The sequence below is a fragment of the Crotalus tigris genome, unplaced genomic scaffold (genome assembly GCF_016545835.1).
Source record: "Crotalus tigris isolate CLP2741 ecotype Arizona unplaced genomic scaffold, ASM1654583v1 scf7180000024424.1579004, whole genome shotgun sequence".
In the NCBI taxonomy this organism is placed as follows: Eukaryota; Metazoa; Chordata; class Lepidosauria; order Squamata; family Viperidae; genus Crotalus; species Crotalus tigris.
The window spans coordinates 1,467,376-1,481,691 of record NW_024100591.1 but is presented as its reverse complement, the minus strand read 5'-3'; the positions used below and the strand labels follow the sequence as shown (position 1 = coordinate 1,481,691).

Genomic DNA, 14,316 nt, shown 5'->3' with positions numbered 1-14,316 from the left:
GATACACAAAGAAAAAGATACAAAAATATATGCTGTGATGATACTGTTTTTCAAGTAATCTTATTTAATGCAGTATCATATATTCTGTCACATTCATAGATGCAGATTGAACTACTTTTAAAGAAAGAGTCATGTTAGTCTCTAGGACCAGGAACAGCAAGGTGCTGTGTGTCATATTAAAATTTAAGAAGTTTGCCATTCCATATGTTTTTATGGACTCTAATCCACTTCATTGGATGTATTGAATCTAGTGCTGAAAAAAGAGTGGGGAAAAACAGAAAGATAATGTATGTACTCCAACTATTGATACTCCAACTATTGATGTGGATAAGGGGAGGTAGCCCCACAGGTTCTTTTTTCAAAAGTTAATGGACTTTGTTTTTCTTTGAAGACATTTTGCATCTCATCCAAGAATCTTCTTCGGTTCTTCTTCAGAACTGAAGAAGCTTCTTGGATAAAAAGCAAAAGAACTTCAAGGAAAAACGAAGTCCAGTTGCCTTTTTGAAAAAAGCACCTTTGGGACAACCATGACCTGGATGGATGAGAATCTCCATAGACAAAATGGGAGGTAGCAATACGAAAGAAAATATGAAATATATAATTGTTTTTTTGCCATAAACAAAATACCATTGAAATATTCCATGAGGAAGAAGAGAATTAAAGCATTCAAGCCAGATTATCTTTATAATAAAGATATGCAGATCATGTTAGAAAATAGTTCTTTTTAAAAATAAAAATAAAGGACTTGGTAAATAGGAGGCAGATTTTTCCAAATATATTTCAGTTTATGCAGTTGTTGTTGGTAAGACAAGACACTCCAAGACACTCCAACACTTCAGCACTGCAACCTCCTCATATCCAACCCCTCCCATCAAGAACAAGAAAACATCTTATCTCAGTCTATCCTCCCAGAAACTACCATTCCTAGAAACTATTTCCCAGGCTCAAAAGTGATTCAGTCACCCCCCTTTATTAAAAAAAACAAATTACAAAGACATGTGTGCATGTGTAATAGATTCCAGACATGAATCTCATACTCAGTTAATGGTACCTGAAAATATATAGCCTGGTAACTGCAGGAGAAATCTATCACCTGTTCATACTCTGGTGTACTCCAGAAAAGTTAGAACTACAGTCTTGCTCAACTTCTGGTGACTTCCCTGACCATTCATGTAGTTTTTTTTCAATAGTGGTATGGAAATGGTTGCCATGAAAACACCCCGTGCTTTCTTCCACGGAATGTTTTTTTCACCCTATGTTTACCTATGGGTATTTCCCAGTGTCTGCCATCCAAATATGAATCATATCTGCCCAGACTTAGCATTTCTAAGATAAAGTAAGGTATACTAGATGTGCCTCCACGTGGGGTATGTTGGGATTATAGCTCCAAATTTCCAGTCATGTGTCTTTTAAAGACCACTCTTCTTGATTATAGATAAGTTTATGTTTAGTATTTCCAAACAAGCTGGGCCACATTCTAAAACTGTTTAACTAGTCATAAGATCAGGAACATACATGCCAAAAGTTAAAAAGACTCAGTATATATAATGGAAAGTCCAGTTATATTTCAGGAAGATAAATGTAACATGAGGTTTTAGGAAATTAATATTTTACTGTATTAAAATTAATTATGGTGCATCCATAGATGGTTCTAGTCTATAAAATGAATGAACAAAGTATAAATTGAACAAAGTCTATAAAATGAATGAACAAAGCCTTTTTCTAAGCAGAAGCAATCAAAATATTTACTTATTTTCTAATGAATCAAATTCATTTAACTTAATGGGCTTAATTTTTTATTTTGGTTCTAAATATTCAAGAAATGAAACATTAGGTCAACTGTCTTCCACAAATATTTGTGTGCATATGAAAAAGACTACATTTTCTAGATGCCACCACATCTATAATTAGCAAGGCAATCCATCCACATCAATTGAAAATTAGAGCAAGAAGGTGTTTCTCTTGTACCTACACAGATTAATAATTCATTTTGCACCAGCAGGAAGATTTTAAAAAATGGTGAATCCATTATTCAAACTGTTTGATAATAAACATGATAAAAGTTCTTAACTGAAAGAGAATGTGATTGCATTTTATGGAGAAGTAAAGTTAAAAAGCATGTGAACTGCAAAGTTAAACATGAATATTTAGACAGCTTTTCTGATAACTGACAATAGCTTGACAATATTATTTCTTTATTTTATAGTTTCCTGAAATAATTGTTTCAAACATAGCAAAGTAATACATTTTAAATGCAATATAGAATTTAGGTTAGCAAGAATCTAAACCAGCAAAATATATTCTGTACATTTCCTCTCAGGTCCACTATATCCGAGGTCCCCAACCTTTTGGGACCAGGGACCGGTTCCATAGAGAGAGGTTTTTCCATGGACCGGAGTGCGTGGTTTTGTGTGCTGCCTGCATCTCGCGGATGGGGCTCCGCTTGTTTGTGTGGACTGGTTGCTGGCATGCTGTGGCCCGGTACTGGTCCACGGACTGGGGGTTGGGTACCCCGTACTATATAAAGACTTTACATCATCTCAACATAGAGAGCTACCATAATGATAATGATAGTCTTGTAAAAAGAGTGGTTGTTATGAGCACACAATCTCCTTCTTTTGCTAAATCAAAAAACCAGGGTGAAGTATTGGCTAAATGAGTATTCACCAATCTAGTGCCGTCCAAATATATTGAGTCTTGTGATATGGATGTTGTTTGTTTTAAAAGAATAATAAAAACAATTTCAAATAGATTTATAGCCTATGTACAGTTAGTCCTTGACTTACAGCCATTTATTTAGTAACTGTTCAAAGTTACAACAGCACTGAAAAAGTACCTTATGATAAGGTGACCAACCGTCCTCCTTTAGGGAGGACAGCCCTCCTTTTGTAAGTTCTGTCCTCCCTCAAAAAGTGTCCTCCTACATGTCCTCCTTTCGATATTTGAAGACTAAACTGCAGGGCCTTTTTTTTTTCTCATAGAACGCTCAGAACGACGTTCCGGCACCTTTTTTTGATGTTTTTTTTTTCAACTTTTGCATGAGCTGTGCTACTCCCCCTATTGGCTTTCGAAAGCCAATAGGAATTGCTGCTGAGTGCGCCAAAACACCCGGCCAGCAAACTTTGCATGTGCAAATTGTCTGCAGCGAAGGTGAATTGGCAGGAACTTAGCACCCCTCCAGTGCTACTCAATTACACCATCTCCTAGTTAGTTCCGAAGATACCTGGAGGAGACTGGAGCGGTACGTTTCTCTTGATCTTCGGCTCTGCTAGGGCAATAATGGCTGCGGGCACAAGAGGCAGGGTGACGGGGATGCTGCGGGTGGGGTGTGAGGGGTGGCAGTGGCCGGCTGCCCCCCGTGCTGTGGGAGCCGCAGGGCCCTTTCTACATGGGGCTGCGCAGGGTGGGCGGTGGTGGTGGCACAGCAGCTGCAGGTGAGGTGTGTTGATGGCGGGCTGCCCCCCAGGGCCAGAGCCAGCACAGCTGGTGCTTTGGGAGCTGCGGGGCCCGCTCTTCATGGCGGGGCAGCGGTGCTGGCGGGGGCGCGGCGGGCGGTTGACCTTCCATGGGCCGAGCCAGCTTTTACGATATTTTTTTCTTCAATTTATTTGTGTCCTCCTTTTCATTGTAAAAAAGTTGGTCACCTTACTTATGACCAGTTTTCACACTTATGACCAGTGCAGCATCCCTATGGTCATGTGATCAAAATTCAGGTGTTTGGCAACTGGCATATATTTATGACTGTTGCACTGTCCCAGGGTCATGTGATTACCACTTGTAACCTTCCTAACTGGCTTATGACAAGCAAAGTCAATGGGAGAAGCCAGATTCATTTAACAACTTCAATGATTCGCTTAACAACTGTGGCATAAAAGGTCATAAAATCACTTAACAACCATCTTGCTTAACCACAGAAAATTTGGACTGAGTTGTGGTCATAAGTCAAGGACTACCTGCATATATTCTCACAAGAAAGTCTACATTCAGTTCAGAACAGATTGAAGGATAAAGTAAATTGGAGATATGCTTAAATTAGAAAAATGTCATATTTTGGCATTCCAAGTTGCCCAAAACCATGTTCTCTCCTTTGGGGAAAAAAAGGGGGGGGGTTAGTTTTTGAACTCTCTAAAAAAAATTTTTTTAAGGAAAATAGTAGATGATATTTCCCTATTATCTGCTGATGTGCACATTGGAAAATCATTACCATGTCTTTAATACATTCCTCAATGTAACACTCATCGTTATATACCTTAGTGCTAAATTTATATGGCTGTTCCAGGGCTGGAAAACTTTCCAGATGGTGTGACCTCTCTCTCCCCCACCCCCAGCCATTTTATACAGCATATTTGCATTTCTTTTATGAAAAATCCCTTGCAGTAAACTATATCCATTGTTTTTGAAAGATTTAGATTTATAGGCTTGACCCATCCCAAGGGCTGGGCTGGTAGCAGAATTGCACAAGGTGATATCACATCGTTCTCCCTCCCAGAAGTCTTGCTGTTTTCAGTATTACAAAACTAGGTGAAAAAAAAAAGATGAGAAAAGGTAAATGAATACACAAGCCCTACCCCTTTCCAGAACCATCCCACACTCCAATTCTTACACTTCGGTTCTTCCCAGAAATCTAAATCTAGATGGGGGTCTCCACAGACTCAGGTTATCTCCCTCATACTCCAATTCCCACACATCCATCTATTTTACCTGATTCCCATGAGAATATGCTTAGTTCAATGCCAGTGGGAAAAGGCTAATTTTAAAACATCCAGTGAAGTTAAGGAAGTAGATGAACAATGGGGTAATAAATGTCCCTCATTTAAATTGAATGTTCAGTTTCACATTCAAGAATCCATTTAAAATTATGCAATCCTCTTGATCAGAAAACTTAATAGCCAAGGATTAGGAAGAAAAAGTTTTTATTATATCACCGGCAATATTATTTAGGTGGTAGAAATACAGGAAATAAATGTCATAAAGCTGCATTTAATTTTAGTCTGCTACTGATTTGAACAAGGACTAGAGAGCATTATTAGCCTTAGATCAGAGAATCCAGGCTAGGGAACATTTCTTTGAAAAACAAAATAACATGCCCTATATGCAGGGCTTTTTTGGCATAGAACGCCCAGAACAGAGTTCTGGCACCTTTTTTGGATGGAACCCTGTAGGATAGGCAAGGCAGGTTGTATGACGAGTGTGAGTTCTGGCACTTTTTTTTTTTTTTTTTACAAAAAAAGCACTGCCTATATGTACATAGATAACCAAATGAAGAATGCTTACTCTTCAGATTCATTGCTTCCATAACTAACACACAAGATATAGTACAGCTAGTCCTCGACTTATGACAACAATTGAGTCCACAATTTCTTTTGCTAATTTTGCCCCATTTTACAACTTTTCCTAACATAGCTTACCAAAGTTTGTTAAGTGAATCACTGCAGTTGTTAAGTTAATAATGAGTTTGTTAAGCGAATCTGGCTTCTCCATTGATTTTGCTTGTCAGAAGGTAGCAAAAGAGGATCATGGGATCCTGGGACATTGCAACCGTCATAAATATGAGTCAGTTGCCAAGTATTTAAATTTTTATCATGTGACCATGGGGATACTGCTAAGGGTCGTAAGTGTGAAACGCAGTCATAAGTCACTTTTTTCCGTGCTGTTGTAACTTTGGTCATTAAATGAATTGTTGTAAGTCAAGGACTACCTATATTTCATATATTAGAATCAGAGGGAAAAAATACAGCATATAATCATGTTCATCACTGAATTGTATTCCATATAATCCTGTATATCCTTGCCTACTTTATTTAGTAAGAACTTTTCTATTTCTTTAAACATTAATTTTAAAACATCTAAGAAATCCGGTCACCCTCTCCCATTTCTTGTGGTTTCTTTTTAGAGTCAACACTTGAAAAACTTAGGAATTTTCTCTCCCTACTTTCCTTCTTTTTTTCTGCAAAATGTTAAAGTTAGGTAATAAGAATATAATTCTGTGTACAATTAAAAGTACAACCAGAAGTAAGCACTTGGGATTGGGTTCACACATTCTGGAAAGCCACTATGTAGTCTGTTTGGTTTGATTCAGTGCTGTGTAAACTCTGTCATTGTGGTTTATGTAACAATGCACGGCTGTGAAGTTACTTAAAGACACTTAATCTGTACTGGGATTTTCTGTAAACCAAGGACAAATCAGATTCCTGTGAATTTAAGCTCCAAATTAAAAGAAACTATATTGTCTTTTTTGAGGAAATCTATCTTGGTCAGAAATAATACAGCTAAGCCTTCTCTACACCAATGATCACTTTATAAACTTATAATAACAGAAGGCTGGATGATACGAAAATAGTAGAGACAAAAATACCAAATATTGTTACATTTAATTCTACCAACATCATTAAAAAAACTGACTCAGCATTAGCCTCAAAGGACTCTGTCCTTCACACAAAGAGATTTAAAAACAACATAAGCAGTACCTGGGAAATCACATGTGGATGAAACTTGACTGTATAATGAATATAGGCTTCCACCAAGCCTGCTATCAATTCACCTTGGTGACAAGACAACTGTTTAACCAACTTGCTCATCCATACTTAAATGAATGAATTTGCTTCAATTTATGGATCTATACTACATTTGTGCATCAATTATTTACTTACTGCAGACTAGCACCTTTCAGATTTATGTAATGTAATGTAGGTAGGTAAGTGAGAATGACAACTCCCAGTCTTTTTAATCAGCAGGATGTGCTGCTGGCTGGGGAAATCTGTAAATTGAAATGTGCCCCATTTGAAAGACAAGTGGGGAAAAGGTGTACTAGTTGATAAGGTTTAAGAAGACTGGCTCCTGACCTAGGCAAATTCTCACATGCTTTTAACTAGAGTCAGCAAAGTGCTATGCAACAGGTCTCAGGCTTCACTTAAGAGCAGCATATATTATAGTCTTCTGTAAAATTTCCTTCAAGTCATATTCAGCTCCTGGTGACTGCATGGTCAGAAATATGAGGTTTCGTTGGTGCATCACTACTTTTCTCTGGGATGTTTTCTAATTAGCATTACCTATTGCAGGGGTCAGCAACCTGCAACAGTGAAAGAGCCACTTGGATCCATTTCCCTCACAAAAAAAAAATCCTGGGAGCCGCAAAATGTGCGCGCGCACGCGCATGCGCACAGAACACAGGGCTTGATTAAAGAGAGGAGCTTAAGGCGAAACGTGCGCCTGCCCTGCCCCCCATCCAGCTCTGGTATGAACGGCTCTGCAGTCCTGGCTTCTCTTCCCTTCGGAAAAGACTGCTCTCCCCTCACCCCGCGCTCTCCCTCTCTGGGACTTTCTTCTTGCTGCCTTTTGGCGCGAAGGTTCCCAGGGAGCGGAGGAGGAAGCCGACGGAGAGAAAGAGCTGCTGCAGTGAATGTTCTGAGGCAGCAGAAGACGGTCGCTCGGGCTCGCCTATCTCAGCCTGCTGCAGGAGGCTGGAGTTGAGGCTTCTGGTTTGCTCTGGGAGGGGTGCTTGGAAAAGGGAGGATGGGAAGCGGAAAGTGGGAGAAAGGACGCCTTCCAGCTCTCTGGGGTTCTTTCGCTGGGAGGTGAGGAAGCAGCAGTTCTGCTCCGTGGGAGGTGGGAGCAGGCAGCCTCTCCTTCAAACTTTGCCAAGTGACTCCAGGAGCGAAGCGAGCTACGAGTCCTAGGAATGTCAACTTTGCGAAAGAGGGAGGCGATGGTGGGATTAAAATAAAACGGGGGGGGGGGAGGTTGAGGAAACCCAGCAGATGCTTACATCAGAGGGCCAGCAAGAAAGGCAGGGAGAGGAAGAAAGCTTTCGGGGCTTGTGCACAGACATAGCGGACTCTTTCTCGTCTCCTGCCCTTGCTGCATCTCCTGTGGAGATCATTTGCAGCTCTCTGTGTCTCTGCAGCTTGCTTCTTGAAGCGATTTCAATCAGCCCCATTCATTGCCAAGAATCCCCATGGAAGTCAATGGAGGTCTGCGGCGAATCAAAAAGCCAGCTGCAGTACCTCCACGTCCGTTGATTTGACCGGCTCAGCGGCCCGGGGACGAGCAGGAACCGATGCCCCCACTGCCCGCCGGGCTTGCTGCCTGGCCTGGGGAAACACAAGGCAGGCTCAGCGCCCCGGGGACGGCCAAAACCCAATGCCCCTGTCGGCCGCACTGCCGCCCAGCCCGGGGAGACGCGAGGCAGGCTCAGCGCCCCGGGGACGGCTACAAACAAATGTCCCCGCCACTTGCTGCCTGGCCCGGGAAAAAACAAGGCTGGCTCAGCGGCCCGAGGACAGCTACAAACCAATGCCCCTGCCGCCTGCCGCACGGCCCGGGAAGATGCAAGGCTGGCTCAGTGGCCCGGGGACAGCCAAAACCCAATGCCCCTGCCGGCCGCCACTGCCGCCCAGCCCGGGAAGATGCGAGGCTTGCTCAGCGGCCTGGGGATGGCTACAAACCAATGCCCCCGCCGCCTGCCGCACGGCCGGGGAAGATGCGAGGCTGGCTCAGCGCCCTGGGGACGGCCAAAAACCAATGCCCCTGCCGGCCGCCACTGCCGCCCAGCCCGGGGAGACGCGAGGCAGGCTCAGCGCCCCGGGGACGGCTACAAACAAATGTCCCCGCCACTTGCTGCCTGGCCCGGGAAAAAACAAGGCTGGCTCAGCGGCCCGGGGACGGCTACAAACCAATGCCCCCGCCGCCTGCCGCACGGCCCGGGAAGATGCAAGGCTGGCTCAGTGGCCCGGGGACGGCCAAAACCCAATGCCCCTGCCGGCCGCCACTGCCGCCCAGCCCGGGAAGATGCGAGGCTTGCTCAGCGGCCTGGGGATGGCTACAAACCAATGCCCCCGCCGCCTGCCGCACGGCCGGGGAAGATGCGAGGCTGGCTCAGCGCCCCGGGGACGGCCAAAAACCAATGCCCCTGCCGGCCGCCACTGCCGCCCAGCCCGGGGAGGCGCGAGGCAGGCTCAGCGCCCCGGGGACGGCCAGAAACCAATATCCCCGCCATCTGCCGCCCGGGGAGACACGAGGCCGGCTCAGCGGCCCGGGGACGGCTACAAACCAATGCCCCTGCCGCCCAGCTCGGGAAGATGCGAAGTCAGCTCAGCGGCCCGGGGACGGCCAAAAACCAATGCCTCTGCCGCCCGCCACTGCCGCCTAGCCCGGGAAGACGCGAGGCTGGCCCAGCGGCCCGGGGAGGGGCAGGAACCGATGCCCCCGCCGGCTGCTGCCCCCGCTGGGCCTACCGCCTGGCCCGGGGAAGGGCAGGAACCAATGCCCCTGCCGGCCGCTGGCCCCGCCAGGCCTGCTGCCCAGCCCAGGGAGACACGAGGCCGGCTCGGCTGCCCCTCCGCCTGGTGCAGGTAAGCCCCCTCCCTCCTCCCCACTCACCCTCCATCTCCGGGTCTGCTCCTGCTTGGCCCACTAGGGCCGCAGCTTGCGGGAGGGCTGGCCCTTTCAACGGAGGCTCTGCTGGGCCGCTCCCAGCATCGATCCTGGGGCTTCCCCGCGCGGCTCTCTGGCCACATGCACCTCGGACTGGGCCAGCCCCGGAAAGGCCCTTCCTGGCCACCAGGGGGCAGGGCATCTGGCTGCAGGGCCAATCGGGAGCAAGGGGCAAATCTGCATGTGTGTGAGAGAGAGAGAGATAGAGAGAAGGGAAGCACAAGTGCCTCTCTGTCTCTGTCTGTCTCTCTCTCTATGAAAATGGCGGAGAAGGCTCCGGAGCCGCAGGAGGTGGCTCAAAGAGCCGCATGCGGCTCCGGAGCCGCGGGTTGCCGACCCGTGACCTATTGGTATTCCTTGTAATTTTTTTTTATCCAAATAGTAAACTAAGAACAGATTGAGTAGGTGCTGCCACCTTTTGAGACACACTCTAATCCAATGGTTCTCAACCTGTGGGTCGGGACCCCATTTGGGGTCGAACGACCATTTCACGGGGGTCGCCAAACAACGCAGTCCACCATTTTTCCCCCCTTTTCCTTAGCTGTGCTACTCCCTTTTATTCTATTGGCTTTTGAAAGCCAATAGAATAGACTATCTTGAATAGAGATTAATTCTATTGGGTTTCAAAAGCCAATAGGAATTGTCCAGGCTGTCTCTGCCCTGCTGAGCCCGCCAAAAGTCCCTTTCTGCAAACGGTGCTGCACCAGTTGAGTAGTCCTTGACTTACGACTGGTGGAGTAGTCCTCGACTTATGACCGGTTGGGGGGTCGCGGCATTAAAAAGGTTGAGAACCACTGCTCTAATCCTTAGATAATGACATTAAATTTTTTAAGTAAGACTTTAGTGAGTGGCATCTCAGGCACAATGACAAAATTAACAGAGAAACAAAAGCAAGCCAAACATTAATATGATTTATGAATCTGATTTTACTCAATCAATTCCGCTTTTCTTATACTCAGTCCTATCCAATCTGATGAAGACTTCTGTGAAATCTGAAAAATTATTTATTATGGCATTTTAGCTTAAAAAAGATATTGCCAAACAATGTATTTTAAGCAACATGAACAATTATGCATTTTTAAAAAATTATTCCCTAAACACACACATAAAATCATATTAAAATAAAGGAGTCCTCCATTTATGGTTTGCTGCTTAGAGGGCTCAATGAAGACCTTCCATTTGTTCTTTCCCTGTTCGCTGCTCTTTTTTGCTTACATAAAACATGATTAACACAGAAATAAAGCAGGAAAAAACTGGATTCATCAAGTCCAGTAAGTAAAATGAATTAAAGGAACTACTCATCATGTATAGATGGGTGGGGGCAGAACGGGCAGGGTTGAGGCCACAGATTTAAAGAACCGTTAGACAGTCTTTCCAATCTACAAGTGCTTGGCACTTCTGAAAGAACACTTTGTGTCTTCCAAATGTGTTCATTAAAGGGATTTACTTCAGGCAACCTCATCTGAGCATCTTTACTCAATATAACCAATAGAATTTTTTTTCTTTTAAAAAAACCATCTACATCTAGTTAAGAAGGACTGGTCTGGGGAACATGTTTGGTTTTTTTTTCTGCAACAGACTAAGCATCTTTTATTATATAAAAGTTTAGTTGATTACGGTCTATTTAACAAAGAGCTTCCACATATCTGATGGTGTGGACCATATCCCCAAAACATTTATGCTATAATAAATTAGTTATTTTTCTTTGCTTTGAAATGTCACAAGATCTTTTGTTTCTTAAACAGCAGTGTGTCTTAGATACTCCAGAGAGATGGCTGAAGCAAAGATGACTTGGGGGGGGGGAGGGATAGAATGGTTTAATGAATACTTTTGTGGAATGTTGATTCAGTTACATTTCCTTTTCTTTTCTCTTATCTCCTGCTTTCCTTTTCTTTTACTTCTTGGGGGGGGGGTTCTGTGCTTTGCATTAGCATTACATATTCTCTGAGAAGGATTTGCAAAAGGAACTTTTGGAACCTTAGAAACTAAGACAAATAGATATACACTATATAGCCACAATGCTTGCCTTATTTTTAAATATTTCTGCTCTTGTCCCCCACTTTTTGGTACTACATCTTTCAAGAAATTGAAAATTCCTTTGGGTTCATTGATCATTGTGTTCTAATAAAGATATGATGGACTAAAATCCATACATTTGTAAGTACAAACATATAAAGTTGTAGAGATCTATATGGAGAGCTAGTTTGGTGTAGTGATTAAGGCATCAGGTTACAAAAAAAGGAGATAGCAAGTTTTAGTCCTACCTTAGGCAGGACACCACCTGGGTGATCTGGGGCCAATCACTATCTCAGCCCTATAAAGAAGATAATGGCAAATCACTTTGGAAAATCATTGCCGAGAAAACTGCAGGGACTTGTCTAGGTAATTATCAGGAGTCAAACACTGTAGTATATACACAAAAAAAGAGACTCATAGGTTACTGAAGGGTATATCTGCCAACTTAGAATTATGGTAGTAAATGTATTAAATGTAGTATGATGGTAAATGTATTAATCCTTTAACAAGATAGCATATTACAACATTTCAACATTGACTACCATACTGATCCTCCCACAACAGGCAGCGAGGGGAAAAAAGTATGAGTTAGCAATTGCTTACATTTTAAAAACCATAATTGACAGACTCAAATGGGGGAACCACACAATGCCAGGCTGCTGCCTATTTAGTCCAAATTATATTGTGTACCATCTTCCCATCTTCAGACCCCACCATAAATCAGTTTCCCTAAGTCACACATTTTTAACTAATCTGATTAGTCTGATTTGAAATACCGTAGTTAACCCATACACTGATGTGAAATAGGAGTTGTAATCGGCAGAGGTTTTCTGTAATTTTTACTTCTTTAAATATACCTCAGATATCCACTATGAGGATGGTCATTAGGTACCCCAATATGTTCCACTACACAGAGAACAGCCAACAGCGGTTCACAGAGTGTGTAACAGCCTAGATACATCCCTCTCTCCAGGTTTGTAAAGTAACCGCAATGCAAACGGGCTCCCAGGATGGAATCAACCGCTTCAAAACATTCTAACTTCCAGGAAGTCATCCCCAAATAAAGACGCTCAAGCCAAGTTCGTGTATAGTATAACTTGGATCTTACACTCATATTGCTCTGGGGAAAGGGGCGAGATGCTTGTTAGCAAACCTATTTACAGAACCGGTCCTCAGATATGTTTTGTCTTTCCGTTCTTTTGGGTTTCCCCACTGTTCATTTGGTATGATGTAAAATCTTTTAGAGGAGTTTACGCCATCAATGCAGCCAATGCCCCGAAACGCCTTCTGGACCGAGAGTGTGATATACATACAGTACAAACCACTCAAAGGTGGTTTGGTCCCCGAGACTTCGTGCAGGTTGGTTCTTCCTAAAGCTGCGTTCTCCGCTTCTCCCGCCGCAGGACGCCGGCAGCTTCGCACCCTCTAACCCAGGGGTAGTCAACCTTGGCTCTTTTATGACTCGTGGACTTCAACTCCCAGAATTCCTGAGCCAGCACAGCTGGCTCAGGAATTCTGGGAATTGAAGTCCACGAGTCATAAAAGAGCCAAGGTTGACTACCCCTGCTCTAACCAAAAGCTCCTGAAGATGACACCGGAATACACGCGCTGGTTCGCCCTTTTAGATGCCCTCAGGTCGCCCCGTGCCCCTCGCTTCAGAAACCTTCCCTAAAGCCCCCCCCCCCCCAAATTCAAACCGAAGCAATCCCCCAAAGCAATGCCGCCTCGCAAAAGGAGCGGGTGGTAGTTTCTCCGCAGCTGTCATTTTCGCTTCTATTGACCAGCGCGCGCGCTTTCTCTTTTCCCCTTCCCTTTCCCCTTGGCTCTTGGGCATCCCAAGTCCTTTCTCGACCCGCCCGCGGTTGCTTGCTCGCCTTTGCCTCAACTCACCGCAAGTAGCTGCCCGTCGAGTGCTGGTTGTAATGCTCCGGCTGCGTGTGCCAAAACAGCATCTTGCCCTTCGCTCGCCAGCCAACCCCGACCCCAAGTCAAGTCCCTCCGGCCGGCCGGGCTGCGGCACCTCGAGGCGCTCAGTCAAGTCAGTCAAGTCAGTCAGGAGCGAGGCAGCGACGGCAACAAGCACTCGACGGCCGGCGCCGCTCGCCGCGCTTTTATTGGTCAGCCGCGTGAGCCCGCTGGGCGGCCGCTCCCAGCGCTGAGGTCAGGCGCGAGTTTCTTGGCTTTCCCGGGGTTTTTTTTTTTTTTTTTTCCTCCGCCCCGTCGCGACTGGGCGCCGGTCCTTGGGTTGTCGCCCGCGGCATCGGTGGAAAAGCTGAGGAGCCACCGAAGCAGATTGGAGTGGGGAGACGAGCACCGCGCAGAAATAGAGCGGGAGGCGGGCGCCTCTTCCCCTGAACACCTCCCCCTCGGTTGGCGCCCCCGTTGCGGGGCTTGACATTCGGTGGCCGACGAGAGGGCGCTGAGAAGCGTTACGGCTTCGTCTCCCTTTGGTGGCACTTTGCAGCCTCCCCGGAGTTGAGCCGAGGGAGGGGGCAGCTCCTCTGTGGGTTCTGAAGGGGTGGTGAGGATTACCTGTGACCCCTGCGGAAGAGGGTCTCCGTGCGAATATGTAATATGGAGTAAGATGACCCTGCCGTGAAAAACGCTCTCTGTGGGCTTTAATTATTCTGGGAAAGGACCTCTTTTTAGTCAGGCGGGGCTAATTTTATGTTCTATGAATTCAGCTTTGAGGGGAACTTAAGGGGCTAAAGCTGTGCCTCAGTTTACCCAATTTCAGTTTGAAGGGCTGCATACTGCATATGTTCCCCCCCCCCCCCAACCACAGGAATACCTCCAATGGCCTGTTAGCTTTCCTGAAGTAAATACAGCTTCAGTGACCAAAGGGACTGCCTTCTTTGCACATTGCAT

The 14,316-nt window shown here is 45.3% G+C and overlaps 1 protein-coding gene across 2 annotated transcripts in view; it reads right to left on the bottom strand.

Moving 5' to 3' along the window:
* Nucleotides 1-14,110, bottom strand: part of TFCP2L1 (transcription factor CP2 like 1) — a 47,144-nt gene extending 33,034 nt beyond the window's left edge. Inside the window, exon 1 of one of the 2 annotated variants that reach the window (XM_039330130.1) lies at nucleotides 13,339-14,110. In XM_039330130.1, the coding sequence (XP_039186064.1) occupies nucleotides 13,339-13,400 (62 nt within the window). In that variant the 5' untranslated portion in view covers nucleotides 13,401-14,110. The remainder of the gene's footprint in view (nucleotides 1-13,338) is intronic. The other variant, XM_039330128.1, reaches the window with a different exon arrangement.
* Between the last annotated feature and the right edge of the window lie 206 nt (nucleotides 14,111-14,316).